The sequence below is a fragment of the Lonchura striata genome, chromosome 1, assembly GCF_046129695.1.
Source record: "Lonchura striata isolate bLonStr1 chromosome 1, bLonStr1.mat, whole genome shotgun sequence".
NCBI classification, from domain to species: Eukaryota; Metazoa; Chordata; class Aves; order Passeriformes; family Estrildidae; genus Lonchura; species Lonchura striata.
The window spans coordinates 139,112,568-139,129,364 of NC_134603.1; the positions used below are offsets into that span (position 1 = coordinate 139,112,568).

Genomic DNA, 16,797 nt, shown 5'->3' on the forward strand with positions numbered 1-16,797 from the left:
TCAGATAATTCAGGGAGAACTCTATTGATTACCTGTCTTCCTCAGGAGCAAACACCATCTGAGTGAGATTAAGACCAGGAATGTGAGGGAAATGCCTCTTTTCTACAGCTGAACTGGAGACAGAGGCCAGGAGTGACATCATCACCTGCTACCACTTTCTAGCCCTAAGTCACTTGCCAGAACTGGGGAAATGTCAGATTGGGTCTCTTCTCACCAAAGGCTTCCTAACCTGTTCCAACTCCCTCCTAAACCATGGCTAAATGATTGATATAAGATGCCAGAGGGATAAGCTAGAAAATGTTTGGAAAGATCACAGGATCATGAGTTGCCAAAATGGCTGAACATGGAAAAATGTTGTCCATCTGCCTATAGCATGGATGCTGCCTTCTGCCAGCACCAAAGTGGGGTGGCAAGGCCCTCTCCTTCCTGCCAGCAGCACTACTCTCCTAACATCCTGAATCACAGTCCTGAGGATTCACAGGCATCACATCTCCAGGGTTTCTATCCAGATACTCTGGGTTCATTCCACCGTGTGTTATTACACAGGAGAAAGCCATAAATCAGCTGTGTGCCCCACTCCCCCCTGCCACTGCAGACAGTGAATGCACCACGGAGGAACCTTGCTGATAGCCATCCTTTGGTGCAGTACTCTGTGCATCCGAGCAGAGGCAGTGATTACAGCTGTGGTGCTGATCAGATGCTGTGCTGGATGTCCTCAGCTGCCATGGAACTCACTGTCTTAGGCATAAGGATGGCTCAATACAAATGTGTATATACAGGACTGATCACACAGGATTATTTTTTAGCTTTTTGAATTAGGCTAGAAGAATTAGGCTAAAAGAAAGTAAATTTGTATTAAACATCATTATTAGCTTTGTTATCCAATGCAATCGAAACGCTTCCTTCCAAACAAAATTATGATCTAGTTCCAAATCAGAAATGTAACTATTGGAAGAAAAGCAGACAGTAGCATTAAGGCTTAACATAGAAAATTAACTTGTGCTTAGGTCTACGTTTTAAGGACAGGCTGCCAAACTAACACACGTGTCCTATTACAGGTATATTTATAGGCCAAGCCAAGGCAGCTGTGACTGCAAATCACCCCAGGAAAGCAGGAATCCCTCAGAGGGCACAGCGCCTTTGCCATTCCTCGGTCCAGGACATGCATCCAGGACATGCATCCAGGACAGCAAGAGCGCTTTTGCATGCAAGTACCAGACCCGTTCTCCTTAAAAACAACCTAGAATATCTCCACAGGATTTTGTTATGTTTACGGCTGCAGCGAGTATTCATTTTTAAGCCCGTCTCGGTAAGAAGTGATTTGAAACCTTTACGTGCAAATGCTGCACCGGCATTTCAGCGGGTGTTTTACTCATTGCTATGATGAGGTCTGATTCTTTAGGTGGAACGCGGGGATTACATCGGCGCCTTCCCCGGTTCCGCCCCGCCGCGATGGCGGCTCGCCCGCTCGGGAGGACGCTCGGGAGGACGCTCGGGAGGATGCTCGGGAAGATGCTCGGGAGGACGCTCGGGAGGATGCTCGGGAGGATGCTCGGGAGCCGCCGCCCGCTGCTCCTGCTCCGCTCGCGGCCGCCGGGCGCCGGCTGCGCGCAGCGGCACAGGTACCCCCGGCACCGGGGCGGCGGAAAGCGTCCCCTGCTGCCGTCCGCTGCGTCAGCGTGCTGTGGGTTGTTGTCTTGAACTGGCAAGCTAAGCTCTAGGGTTTTTTTTGGTTAAACTATAGTTTTCAAATTCATTTCCCCCTGCCCTCCCCCCCCCCCGCCTCCCCACCCCGTTCTCACCTCTACCTTGCAAGAGATTAATTCAGACAAGCGTTCATTCCTCAAGAGCTGGTTGTTTTTCAAGGATTCTGTGCTGATGGGAGATAGGCTGGGAGGTAGTTCCCCACCTCAGACTTACTGATTAGGAAGGTATTAAACTATTTTACTTGCTGTTTTTCAGCCAGTCCATGAATTCTTTGCCAATGCTATACCACCATAAGTGTTCTTCTTGTGTACAGACTCACAGGATATATTGCTGGAGGTTTGCACCATGATGGGCGACTTCTGCTCTGCTGTTGTGTGTCCCTCATTTAACTGTGGCCCCATTTCTCTTGTGCTGTAGGTGTTGCTTTCTTGCAGTCTTCCTTCTTAGCACCACTTTTCACTGGGGCCTGTGGAAGTTGCCAGTGTTCCACAGCTCACAGATGAACATTAATTCTGGTTTCTGAGGGTTTCCAAGAGGTTTGCCAAGACTTTTAGTGATATCCATGGATGAAGGAGGAGCACTGGCAGACCAGCAGTTATCCTGAGCCAGGGCAGAGAGCTGTGCTGGGAGAGTGGGTGGTACCTGGGGTCGTAGGTGGCCATTTCCTTTAGAAGCCTTCCCAAGTGGTTTGCTGGAGCTGCTCTCTGGATGTGGCACACCAAATGGAAAGCAGACGCAAAGTCCTGCACGTGCCCCTGTTCATGCCCCTGAACTGCCCTCTGTACTTTGTCTGTACCCATAGAAACTTTTGGAGAACTGAGATGATGATGGAATGCATCAATGGAATCTAAGCTCTCTTACTAAATTATCTTTCTATATCTAATTGAAGACATGGACCCCCTCACTAAACAAGCTGAAGCAGCTGCTGCTACAGACTGGAAAAAAAAATTGACTCCGGAACAATTCTACGTAACGCGAGAAAAAGGAACTGAACCGGTGAGCAGAAGTGCTAATGCTGTCCGAGGGTGAGCCAGCTCCTCTGCCTGCTGGGCACAGAAAAACCTGCCCTGGGAAGCTGTCACCACTCAGTTTCTTCACAGGATTTCCCCTGCCTTCCTGTGGATGAAAGTTAGACTCAACATACGGAACAGGGTGGATTTTGTTCTGACCCAGACTGTTTTGCAGATGAAAAACATTCTGCATTCTTTTCATATTTTATTGGGTTTTCTTTTCTGGGATACTTTCCTGCCAGTTCAACTGTTTGTGTGGTGGGAGTAGAGGCCCGTCTAGAGGACAGGGAGATTCTCAGATATTTTTATCTTGTAGTCTCCTTTTTGTGACCATATGTAGATTAGCCATGGAAATCTTAAATATAGTGCTCCCTTCAGGAGATGGGTTCTCCCTCAGGTGCCAGATCACCCACCCACTTGTCCCCACGTTTCCTCCTTCTGTGCAGGAAGCCATATACCATTGTGGGTGGAGTGCTGGTTGTCCCTAGCCCAGAGACAGGACTTCTGCACACGTGGAGCATGTACCGTGTGATCTGTGCCCAAATCCATAGCTGTAAAACAAGGATCCCAGTACCAGACCATGAAGGAAGGAGGACAGTCCCTTTGTAAAGCCACTTTAAAGTTGTGGCAATCCATAGCAGAGCCCTGGCCTTTGGGATCCTGCACATTTCACCAGTTTCTTGGAGGTCATGACTCCATCCTTGGTACCTGGATGATTTATGCATCTGACTGGTCTCAAAGTTTGTGGGGGTAGGGGGTAGTCTTCACTACTAACCCAAAGGCATCCTTCCCTTCATTTCTTTGGGCTGCTAATGTTTGTTCTTCAAAGGCCCCCTGCGAAGCTGCCTTTTTATGGTTTTTCTCCTGTTTTGAATCTGATTCCTACATGCTTCTTCCAGATGGTGAGCTTTTAAAGACCTACATTATTAACTTCTCTTTTTTCCTTCCTATTTTAAAAGCCATTCAGTGGGATCCATCTGAATAACACAGAATCAGGAATCTACTGCTGTGTGTGCTGCAATGCTCCCCTCTTCAGGTAACAGCCTCTGGATTTCACAGCATCTTTACAATGTACTGTTTGTGGCAGGAAGGGCAATGCCTTTTCATGAATGGCATAGAAAGTGTTGGTCAGAAGAACAATCCCTTGATGCCCAAGTGCTGTGTGTAAATCTTTCAGGATGCCTGTGGTGACACAGATCCATGGTATGCCTTTTCCTTGAGCTGAGGGGGATTGCCCGTGGCCAGCACACAGCTGTCATGCTCTAGTCTGCCTCTTTCTCCTGACACACTTTTTAGTTGATAATAATTCTCTGTTTAAGAGGTCCTTAAGCCACAAGCTGCTGCAAAATACATGTATTTATGCATGAGTATCACAGTGTGTTTGCTCTGTGCTTGTGCTCCTCCATACTCATCTTCTGCCACTCGTGCTGCTGGGCTGGAGAGACCTTGGTCTGCCTTTGTCTACTGTTATGTTCTCATTGCTGGGTCCCTCACACTGCAGCTGAGACCTTCTCTTCACCCCCACTCCCTCCTTGTTCCCTAAATTAAATTCCTCTATTCTTGCCTTTTTGGTTGCATCTACTTTTTAAAGCCTGGCTGCAAATGATTGCTCAGTTAACCTCTGTGCTCTTTACAATACTATATATTTTGCAACTTCATTAACATCTAAGTAAAAGGAAATGGAGTGCCTTGGAGTGGGATGTGCAGAGGGTGTTCTGTTCTCTGTAACTGAACCAGAAAAGACAGTTTCTCATATTTTTGGTCTAGAAAATAGCCCTTATTTATTCCCAACTGAGAACTGAATGAAATATGGCTGATTTAATGGATAAATCACAGATCAGAACTTCAAATGGGATGCTAGGGATCAAGAGATCTGGATAGTAAGAAAGGAGGGGAAAATGTAATGGGTGTATTGAAAATAAACTAAACTAAGCAAATAAATTATAATTGAGTACAATTAGCTTTTCTTTGGCCAAGTGCAGAATACTATTTTTATGCAAACATGCATTTCTTTAAATGAATAATTTTCCACTGAGGTTTGCTAATGAATATGTCTAAATAAATTAATTTCTGATGTTATCTCAGCATTACAAAATATTCTGAAGAGAAATATAAAACCTAAAAACACATTTGGAAAATTCAGATGAATTAGAGAAATTGTAAAGTACTAAGCTTTCCTTCCATTCCTTCAGATTTTCCTTCAATTTCAGTGTCTTTTATATTAGACAATTGATATTGACAGGCCAACATGAAGAGAGACAAACACTGGAGGGAATTGCTTCTGTTGTTAAACTAATAACAAAACAGCAATATAACCAAACGGTCAGGCTGCCCTTTGCACTATCCGGCTCTCAGAGAATATAAGCACTTTTCTTTGCAGCAGAAAATAATGCTAAGCTTCACAGACCAAAAAAAAGGCCAAACTTTCAGAAAGAAAAAAAGGCTCATAAGAAAAAAGGAAACAATTAAATGTGAAAAATCGTCTGAAAATATATTTTCCATGGAGATATTATGCTGTGGAGAACACAAGCAATAAGGGGGGAAAATGGAATTGGATAAAAGATTCATTCATTATATTTATTTCCTAGTCCATTAAAAATGTTCTTGGTTTTTTTGGTGTTTTTTTTTGTTGTTGTTTCTGGATTTGGTTGTTTGTTTTTTTTTTTCAAATGCATTAGATCGTTAGCTACAGGTAAATATGAAGTATTTCTTCCTTTCTTTGGAACAAGTGTGTATACATTTAAATCAGAATTTAGTACCTTATGCTACCAAATACACATTTGAAAGAGTTGGAAATACATGGAACAAACCCCTAACCTTTATAGATAGCAAATTGTGGTGCTTTAATGAAATCTCAAACCTTCATCAAACCATAAACTTACAGCTGAGATTCATACAGCAAAAAAGCACTTTTTAGAATTATCTGGATTCCATCCAGGACAACTGAAACAGGGATCAAAGTAAATGACATGTGCTGGAGGAATGGTGTGTCGAGGTCTAATCTAATGCATATGTTTAGGGAAAGTCCATTTATCCATAAATTAAGTGGTGAAATACTTCAAAGGACAAATATGATCTCGAACAGCAATATTTTTGGGTACTAAAATGTTTCTATTAGGGAATCTAAGTGACATTACTGTTAATAAAACCACATAGAGACCATTTCTGTTGAGAGCTAGTTGAACAGCTCAAATGATTGTTCCTTTAGCAGTGGAAAACATGTACAATAAACTTAAGTATTGTGAGTGGCATGTAAGGGACAGAGTCAGTCAAGGTCAGATGCAAAACCCATGCAGTGTTAAAGACCTTCCTTGACTCTGTGGGTTTTCAAAGAGGATCTTTGTATCTATGTGTGAATAAACATTCCTGTGTCAAAAATTAAAGAGTTTTGGTGAAAAATAAACAGAACAGATGTATGTCAGGGAAGCTCGGAAGTCATATATGAATACGTGTCCCCCAGGTCATTCTTGGGGACTCTGTGGCTGTAGAGACAGTGTTTGTGTGGTTTTGTGGCAGGTAAAGCAGGGAACCTTCTTTATCTGGAAAGAAACAGGCCTGGAGCCCTAAGGACCTTGATGTACAAACAGAGTCTGCAAACTGCATTTGCTTCAGACCAGGCTGCTCCTGTGTCTGATTTTTCTCCAGTTTTATGGAGAGGAGGGGAAGGAAAATATTTCTCGTGGCTATCTGTGTGTTGATGTAAATAACTAAGCAACAGCCCATGCAAAAACTAGCCTTTGGTCATTCTGTGCTAGCAAATGCTCTTTATTTCCACAGCTGCATTACTCAATGACAGCCCTGTACAGATGAATATGAAAATGCTGATTCATGCACTACTCTTTGGGTTGGATTTTTTAAGGTTTTTGTCCAGTTTGGTTGCTTTATCTTTCTAAAAGGCACTGCAATTAAGATTTTCGGATTTATCTTCACCGTGTGAACAACACACTAAAATATACGTGATATATATGACATACTTAGTTTTAAATTCTGTTGTAACTAACGTTTCGATCCCATTTATCAAGAGCTGCTAGTGGTGCTCATGTCTCCATCGACCACTAGATGCCAGTAAGAGCATTGGGTTTGCGAAACTGGGGAAAAACCATGAGAAAGAGTGAGGAAATGGTTGTGGTGAGTCTCCAGACCACTTATCTGAGAAGTATGTGAACCTATCTTCACTTCTTGTTCTAACTCACACAAGGTCCCTCTTTGATAAGAGAAGGTTCATATTGCTGTCAAAGCTTGCACAATTTAAAAAAAAAGGAATTTTCTCATTTCTGTACCAAATCCCTAAAATATATTTTGATCATATTTGCCAACACACTCTAAGTTTTAATATGCAGCTAAACAGTGTTGATCACCCTGGATGTTAACAGGAGGCACCCACAAGCTGGTAGTCAGTTGTACTGTTTCTTATGGCTGTGATTATCTCTTGGGAAAAATAGATCTTTGTGCTGTGAGGATTTGTCATTGGTTGATTGATGGTTTGAGCAAGGCTCTGTTTGATTTTCCAAACCAGCTTGATGGCTGACTGCAAGACAAAGCCTCTATCATCATCAGGCACGAGCCTGGTCTGGTGGGCCAGCCCAGCTTTTGTCTATTCTTTGTTCCTTCTTGAAAACTCTCTTCTCTGAGATTGCTGGATTGAGCCAGGCTTCAAACTGCAACTCTGTAGGTATAATTCAGCTAAATACTATAGCATAATATTAGTATAGCATAGTTGTCAGGGAAAAAAAAAAAACAACTTTTCTAAGCTTTATAAAATTAAAGGCCTAACACTGAAATAGAAACAATGAGGCAAAATCTCCTGTTGTGAACTGATTGAGAATTCCCTTTGGAAAAGAGTTTCCAGCACAGTTCGATGCCAGTGAGGAAACTTCTACTGTTCTAAATATTAATATTGGAACAACACAGGAATGAGGGAATAAGCCAGAGTTCTTAATAGAAGCAGACTCTTTTGTAACATCTCTGTTATTAACTAACAAGGTCTGGTTTCCACTATAGCTCAGAGAAGAAGTACAATTCTGGGACTGGATGGCCATCTTTTTCTGAGGCTTATGGCACTTGTGGCAGAGATGAAAGTAATACCAATATTGTGAGACGACCAGATAACTCACTGGGATCAAGTAGAACTGAAGTCATCTGCAAACAGGTATGTTTATTTTGGAGATGATACACAAAGACACAAAACTCAGCAGATAGGTTTTCTTTGTGCCCATGAGAATCTACCTAAACACAACAGTGAGAATTACAGTATCACTGCAGCCATTCTTTCTTAGCCTGAGGTGAAGAATAATATGTGACTGGGGGGAGCAATTGTGTATGTATAGCCCAAGGCTGGAGCTTACACAGAAAATTTACACAAGGTGTGCCACAAGGTGTGACAAGAGACGGTAGAAGAGACTCTGAGATGGGGTCCATGCATTTGGCCCATCATAGGAACTGTTCTTTCCTCATTCAGCCTTGCTAAATATTTGCTGTAGATGTTCTTAAAATATTCAGAGAGCGATACACCAGCCCTTAAACCATTTGCAGCCATTACTATTTGCCCTGCAGGGTGGCAGCTGTGCTCTGCATCTCCACAGATATTTTCTGTGGATTCTCTTCTTTCACAGAAGCTACCCTTCTATTTTTTTAGCTATTTTGACTCCCTCAGTCTTTTCTTTTCTAGACTAGAAAGGTCCAGTTCCTTCAACTTCCTTTTTGTGCAGTGCTTTTTAGTGTGCTCACCATCCTGTTGCTCTGTTTTGCATCCTTCCCAATTGACCCTTTTCCTTCTTGTAGTAGAGTACTAGGTGGACTTAGCACTGCAGCTGGGCCCAGCCTGCAGCAGGGGTTAGAGGCTGTTCAGGTGTGTTAAAAATGGTGTTCCTGGCCTTACACCTTTACCTTTCCACAGATCATATTACACAGACACATTTTGCTTTTGGAACCTGCTGTAATACCCCAGGTTCTTTTTCTAAAGAACTGCCACTCTTAACCATTTCTTCCCAACTCAAATCTGTTTTTCACTTCTGTTATGGTATAAAAGTATGCAATTGAATTTAATGAATTGCATCGTGGATTTGGGGCTTTTTTATGTCTCTGTGTGTCTGTTTTTGTAAACTGTTAAGATTGTTAATGCTGTCCTTCAGTGTGCTTGCAGCAGTTTAGGTACATCTGCAAATGTAACAAGAGTTTGCTGTGGTCTATTATCTTGGAGGAATTCACATTTACAGCCATATGCAGCAAGCACCTCCAAGAATCCCAGCTGAAGAACTTCCAATTTTATGTCACTGATAGCTATACTGTGTCTAATATTGTCACCTCAGTAATTTGAGAGGGGAATCCTCAGTTGATCTGTGAGAATGACCTTCAGTGACTTCTTAACTTGAAGTTTTCATGATATATTGAGATGCTTAGATCATCTCGTTTATTTCCTATACTTTCTGGCAATAATATCTTTTTTCTTCTGGGATGTGCTTGTCTGGGGGCAGATACTTGCCCACTGACAAGATGTGATTCCTTGGCATCCCTAGGACTCTCCCACTCACCCAATTCAACAGTGATTTAATCATGGAAGTTTCTTAATTCAGGATAGCACAGTAGATACCAGCACAATGTTAGTCCACAATTCCAATGATAATAATGCAATGGCAATGTGTTCTGGTCATCAGTGATGTTCCCCAGGGCTCAGGGCTGCCACCAGCTCTGTTTAATCTTTCTCAGTGACCCACGTGAGGGGATCCAGGGCACCCTCAGTCAGTCTGCAGACACACCGGGCTGGGTGGGAGTGTTGAGCTGCTGAAGGCTCTGCAGGGGGATCTGGACAGGCTGCAGGGATGGGGAGAGCCCAGAGCTCTGAGCTTCAGCAAGGCCAAGTGCCTGGGCCTGCTCCTGCCCCTGGGTCACAACAGCCCCTGCAGCTACAGGCTGGGGCAGAGTGGCACCAAAGATGCCTGGAGGAAAAGGTCCCGGGGGTGCTGGTCAGCAGCAGCTGAACAAGAGCCAGAGAGTGCCCAGGTGGCCAAGGGGCCAATGGCATCCTGGCCTGGACCAGCAACAGTGTGGCCAGCAGCACCAGGGCAGTGACCATAACCCTCTACTCAGGACTGCTGAGGCCACACCTTAAATCCTGGGTTCAGTTCTGGGCCCCTCAATTCAGGAAGGCCATTGAGGTGCTGGAGAGAGTGCAGAGAAGGGCAATGGAGCTGGGGAAGGGTCTGGAGCACAAGTCTGATGAGGAGCAGCTGAGGGAGCTGGGGGAGTTTAGCCTGGAGAAGAGGAGGCTCAGGAGTGACCTTATCATTCTACAGCTGCCTGAAAGGAGGGTGCAGCCAGGTGGGGTTGGGCTGTTCTTCCAGGCAGCTGGAGACAGGACAAGAGGACATGGCCTCAGGCTGTACCAGGGAGGTTCAGGCTGGACATCAGCAGGAAATTCTTCATGAAAAGGGCTGTTAAACATTGGAACGGACTGCCAAGGGAGGTGGTGGAGTCACCATCCTTGGAGGTGCTCAAGAAACCACTGGACATGGCAATTAGTGCCATGGTGGTGATCAAAGATGGACTCTATGAATGAGAGGTCTTTCCCAGCCTAAATGATTCTGTCATTTTGTAGCAACACAATAATAAAATGGTAATAATTTCTGTTGCAGTGTGACGCCCATCTAGGCCACGTGTTTGATGATGGACCCACACCTTCTGGGCAGAGGTTCTGTATCAACAGTGTTTCATTAAACTTCAAACCAGGCTCTGGTCAGTGAGAAGTGGCTCTCTCTGGCTTGCAGAACATTCTTTCTCTGCTCGTACAGCATGCTTCTTAAAAACTCTCTGCTTTTAATATATAACTCAAATTTTAGTATTTATGCTGTAGTAGCTTTGTTTTCCAGCTGCTATAATTGTTGATAAAATACATATTTTTGTTTTCACTCTTTGGCAGTCTGTCTTTTCATGGTTAGTGTGGTGTGTTGATCTGCTTATTTTATTTTTAATTAAAAAAAAAAAAAAATCTGTGCAATAGTTCACATTCACAGCTTTCATCATTAACTGTATTGAGGCTGCTGAAATGAGGTGCTCTCCTGAACCTGACTGCCTACTCTGAGCAGTAGTTGTGGCACTCAGGAACACAGATGTACATGACTGATCATGGTAAACTTATACTTCTATAAAATCATCCTATCCTTCTAAAGGGAAGTAAAAATAATATGAATCTTCAAATAAGGTTTGAGGGGTTTTTTTCCCCCTGATATTAGAGATCCTTAGCTGAGCCAAGTGACTTTTCTGTGAACCCATAAAAGAAAAGTCCTGAAGGAGGACCTAATTAAAACTGTTTCAGGCAATGGAACCAGTGGAGACATGAAGTCTTTCTTCTTTTAAATCAATTATTTTGATTCTGTATCCAATAGCAAAGTTGAAATAGGGTTTTATCCAGAAACTTCTCTTACAGCAACTGTATGATAATAGTGTAATGATATGTGTAGTATTTTCAGACATCTGTTATCACTTGTGTATTTCAGAATCCAAAAATAAAAATTAATATGGAATTTACTGTATTTGGGGGAAATAAATCAGAATTAAAACCCACGCTTGTTGCTTTTGATGCTTTGTCTGTTCTTGCTTGTACAAGTTTGTAAATACTTCTGCATTCTCCCAAGCATTGTCATTACAGTTTGCCCTAACAGCAAAATAAATATGACTGTTAAATTGAGCTTTCCTTCCTTCAGAATTTTTTCCAGAGAAAATAATCTCTGACTCAGAACATCAGCTTCACTAAACTGGCTGGGTTTAAATGCTTCCCTGCTGAGAGTTACTAGGCAACATCTCATTTGGCTTTACCTATAACAGCCTGTTTCCACTCTCCCCACTTTGGTTGCCTCAGTGATAAAAAGGGTGTGTTCATTTACTAGTGTAGTCTTAAAGCTGTTTAATGTCTTCAGAAAATGGACCTCTACTGCATTGAATTTATTTCTGCTCGTTCCATCTTGGAGCTCTGTGGGTTTTCATTCTCCTCTGCTTTCTACAGGGGAACTCTACAATTCCCTGACATCATAACTCTACAAATCCAAAAACATCATAGAAGCAATGATCACTACAGCCAGCTTAAACCAGAATGGCACAAAGCCCACCAGAGGTGTGAAGCAGCATGAGTGAAGCCAGCACTTGGTGCTACTGATTTTATGTAGTGTCTCAGCTGGTGCCAGTCCCATTGCCATCAGAGGTGTCTGTTAACAGCACTAACACTGCTTGCTGTGCCTGTGCTGCATCATACTCTGCCTCTCAGGGTTGCCCTTGCATCACCCACTGTATTTCTGTCTGCTCTGGCCAGGCTGTGCATGCCCAGCCTGCTCAGGTCTCTGCTCTCACGTGTCTTCACAAATTGTACAGAAATCACATCTTTGCACTTTATCCTGATATACTTTCATCCACTGTTTGTATGTTTGTTTGTCTTAAGGTTTAAAGATTATTTGACTTTTAAAGGCATTTTTTAGTCAGGCAGCCTTCTCTCATCTCCTCATTTTTCCTAACAGAAGAGGGTTCTTTCAGAAAGGGGGAAGGTTTTCCCACAAGGACTTCTGTGTTCAGCCATGTGCTGGTGAAAGAAGCCAGCACCTGCCTTAAAAGAGTGACATTTGGCTGGGATACCAATGGAAATGCTCCTCACTTCTGCAAGTGGCCTAAAGTAGAACAGAACTGGCAAAATACCTGGGTTTTTTCCTGTCCCCAGAGATTCCAGGTATCTCTGACACCTTTTAGGAATGAAAGTGCTGTACAAACTAAACAGACCATGAAGCTGACAAAACAAGTTTCCACACAGACCACACTCAGTTTAGTACCTTGGATGGATGGATGTGGTTGGTGGAGATCAGCTCTAAGTAAACTGGCAAGTTAGTACCTACTACTCACAGGGGGAGCTTGCTAGGGCAGAGAGCACATTTATTTCACATCTACAAAGATCATTGTATGCAACTAGACATTTGTGGTTAGCAGCAGCTGGTGCCTCCTCACTCATGGAGCAGGATTACCTGAGGAAGGAGAAGGAAGGCCCCAGTTCAGCTTGTGCAGTGTTACTGATACATAATCAATTAACACATCCATAGCTCCAAGCACAGCACCTGACCTGCACTACACTGGTATGTCACCAAGCAAACACAGCGAGGCCCCCACTGAGGGGGGAATCAGACACTGAGATAAGCAGCCTTGTTCTGCTTCATATGAAACAGGGGGAAAGAGGGAAATCTGACCATGTGTGTAAAATCAGAGCAATGGTACATCACCTTTGAGTGCGATGTACTGGACATTTGGGATCTCTGACCAAAGGCTCTTTGGGGCTGTGCCCTTCATTATCTTCTGTCTCTGTGGTACCAACCACACCAGGACAGGTCCCAGCTAAAGGCCCAAAGTGTTCTAAGATCATGAAAAATAAAGACCAATAATAGTGGAAGGCATTATCAAGGAGTATCACAGGCTACAAGAATTTCCTCATGTATCTGCAATTACTTTGTTCCACCATAGTGAATAAAGAGCTGTTCCTTTTCCAAGTAGAATATACTCTGACAGACAACTGCAGATTCATGTTCCATTCTTCACATCTGAGCAGTTTTTACCATGGTTATTTCATTAATTAATTTCAATGTTGATACTTTTTATCCCACTGTGGTTTTAAATAGCCTTTTTATAAATCCTAAGTGAGGTTTCTACATAATTCTTATGAGATTTTTTGTGTCTAAAATATATTATTTAATGACTTTCTTAGTCTTTACAACATCTCTACAAGGCAAGTAACTATTCCCTCTTTTGGTGAGGGAAGACTTGATGAGAAAAAATTATTGACTTGCTCAAGACTTCAATTAAATTTGGACTCAAGCCAGAATTAGACTCTGCATGGCTCATTACGGCATCCATACCTTCAGACCCTACTTTTTCAAAACTTGTCTTGGTAATGGATTGTTTAGGGGGGAGAGGGTGTAAATTGCCAAAAAAAGAGGAAGTAAACTTAGCATATGTTTTCCAGCTATGGTGTTAAAACCAGATCTAAGCCAACATAGGCAACTTGGCTCATAAAGAGAAATATTTTACCTCTTTCTCAGAGCAAATGTGATAAGGGCTTATTTAGAAATTATAGCGGTGCGGGGGAAGAGAGAAAATAGGAAAGAAGGAGCAGGTTATGATACTAGAAACTTCACTCAGAAGAAAATCAGAATGGGCAGAAATGGGCAGAAATTATAATGCCCATTACTTTAGCTGTGTATCCACAGAATTATAGTGATGCTCTTTTCTACTGCACCATACTGCAAATAATTTGGATTATTTTTTATGCTTTTGGACAGCCTAGTCCAATTTTGGTCAGAACAGGAAAAGAAGGGAGACTATTGTCAGTGCAAATACAGGATTTTTCCCAACCCTAAACACCTCCAGCATGAAGTGGCTCAGGAGATAGCCTGCATGAGAACAAACAGAAAAATTCTCAGCTTGAGTTTTTCTTTTTTTCTGAGTATTTAGCTAGTACTCCTAAGCATGTTCATATTTTCTGGTCTTAAACCTTGGCCCTACTGTGTAGAAGAAATAAGCCCTGTGACATGACTCCAATGCCTCCTCTTTAATTCACTGTATGAAGTTTTGCACTGGGCAGTGAAGTGTTTTAAACTACACTCCAGCGCCTGCCCCACCTCCTGCCATACCCGAGTGATGAGCTGATGGTAACACTACACTCACAGCATGTCATGTACTGCTCAGCACCCGTCACCCTCATGGATTTATTTCACAGCTCTTCACACACAAATGATGCCTCACCCCAGCCCTTTGAGGTAGTGGTGAGCCACACGTCACAGAATTGGAAGCTGAGGGACAGCTGTGGGAAGTCACTCGCCCACAGTCCCCTGGGGCAGGGCAGGGAAATCTGATTAAAGAAAGGGTTCTCAAAAGCTCTCCAAGTGTGAGCTGCTGCCAAAATTCACAAAGGCAAAGCAGTTTAAAAGCAAAGCGCTTTATTGAAGAAGTGCCCAGATTTTTTCAAGACTAAAAGAATTTGTCTCAAGGCAGGTGTGTCCATGGGGACTGGTTTTAGTAGCACTGAGGAATTTGTGTGGAAGAGATTGGCAGCTTGCCATGGGGCAGAAGAAAGAGAAATGCATGCCCATTATTGCACTCCCTTTTACTGTCTTCTCTTTTGTTGTGGTATTATTTTTTTCTGTTGCTCTGTGGTATTCTTCCTCACTCCTCCTCCCTGGGCTCTGGCTTTCTTGACTGCACTCACCCTTACCTTGTGCCTGAACCCTTCTAGCTCCACTCGCTGCCCTTGGCGCCCGAGAGATGAGCACGGACACGGTCCTGCAGCCAGCCCGGGCCAGCAGCTCCGGGGCCTGGGGCGGCTGTGCGGGGATCCGGCTGCAGGCTCCAGGTCCTGGATCCCCTGCAGGCTCCGGGTCCTGGATCCCTGGCAGGCTCCAGGTCTTGGATCCCCTGCAGGCTCCGGGTCCTGGATCCCCTGCAGGCTCCAGGTCTTGGATCCCCTGCAGGCTCCGGGTCCTGGATCCCTGGCAGGCTCCGGGTCCTGGATCCCCTGCAGGCTCCGGGTCCTGGATCCCCTGCAGGCTCCGGGTCCTGGATCCCCTGCAGGCTCCAGGTCTTGGATCCCCTGCAGGCTCCAGGTCCTGGGTCCCCGGCAGGCTCCGGGTCCTGGATCCCCTGCAGGCTCCGGGTCCTGGATCCCCTGCAGGCTCCAGGTCTTGGATCCCCTGCAGGCTCTGGAGCTTGGATCCCTGGCAGGCTCCGGGTCCTGGATCCCCTGCAGGCTCCGGGTCCTGGATCCCCTGCAGGCTCCAGGTCCTGGGTCCCCTGCAGGCTCCGGGTCCTGGATCCCCTGCAGGCTCTGGAGCTTGGATCCCCTGCAGGCTCCGGAGCTTGGATCCCCTGCAGGCTCCAGGTCCTGGATCCCCTGCAGGCTCCGGGTCCTGGATCCCCTGCCAGAGCATCCTTGGCTGTGCTCATTCTGCTTGCTTTCTTTGCACACACAGTTTGACAATATTTACAAGGCTACTTCCAGAAAAACTCATCAAGGGCATAGGAGTTCCCACAGAAATCAGGAAAAAGATGGTAAAAATGTCGTAAGGGATTGTTGCACAGCCTGCTTCATTAAGGAAACAAAGGCTGTGCTGTTATACTACTGATCCATGAGATGTAGAAATGTGGACCACAACTAGGTCATCTTTGCTCAGATGTCATTTGTGGAAGATCAAAAAATGGATCCAGACATCTTGTAATAGCAGGAAAAGGAACAGGAAAGAGCAGCAACTGTTGCCCAACTTCTAAGGAAGAGTCAAAGGCAAAACAGAGGAAGGTGCTGGAGTCAAGGACAACAAGAATTTGTGTTTTCCTTTTCAAAGGAGTCAGCACTGGAAGGTGATGACACAGCTGGTGGTTGTCAGCTGAAGAAATGTCTGTGAGCTCTCAGAAATGGGAGAGCTGAAATCAATCCTCCCTGATGTGAAAGTCTCTTGGGGATAGTTCTGACAGAGACATGGGATGCCTATGCATTTCCTGGGATTACTGAAGGAGAAATCCTTGTGAAGGGCTAGGATATGAGCAGTGCTAGAAGCAGGTGTTCATGCTTGGGAAGAGGAGATTGACCTCACTGTTAATCAGAATACCAGGTGCAAAATGAACCCGCATACGTTCACTGCCCCAGGAATGACCCTATCCCAATCCAGAAAATGTTCCCTCCCTATTTCAGGCTTTACATTTTACCTCTTAGTCCTGGGCCTCTCCTGAATGCACTTGGGTTCACACTAGGATCCATTATGAGCAAAGATTGTTAAACCTTGTCATGTACAATATGTCTAGCTGGAGTTTCCTTAGGCCCCCAGAGAAGGAAAAAAGGGGCCTCCATAACACTTCTCCTTGGCAATAGCTAAAATAGCCTCTGCCTCTGGGCTGAGTCTGTAAGAGGGGCATTTTCCAAAACTGGGTCACATGTAACTTTCTATGACCTTGTAGCCTTCACTTAAGTTTTATGAATGAACCTCTATTAAAAGCAGGGGGTAAATGTTTTTCCTTTGTCCCACTTTCAGTTTACAAATTTGTCTTCTCCTACAGCCAGCTGTTAAAA

General features: G+C 44.2%; 1 protein-coding gene across 1 annotated transcript; it reads left to right on the forward strand.

Annotated features, from left to right (window-relative positions):
- The first annotated feature begins 1,107 nt into the window (after positions 1 to 1,107).
- On the forward strand, positions 1,108 to 11,400 carry MSRB2 (methionine sulfoxide reductase B2). Its single transcript, XM_021533147.2, has 6 exons — positions 1,108 to 1,309; positions 1,403 to 1,622; positions 2,597 to 2,703; positions 3,677 to 3,753; positions 7,719 to 7,866; positions 10,349 to 11,400. The coding sequence occupies exons 1-6, from the start codon at positions 1,163 to 1,165 to the stop codon at positions 10,454 to 10,456; spliced, it is 807 nt and encodes a 268-aa protein (XP_021388822.2). The 5' UTR covers positions 1,108 to 1,162; the 3' UTR covers positions 10,457 to 11,400.
- The last annotated feature ends 5,397 nt before the right edge of the window (positions 11,401 to 16,797 follow it).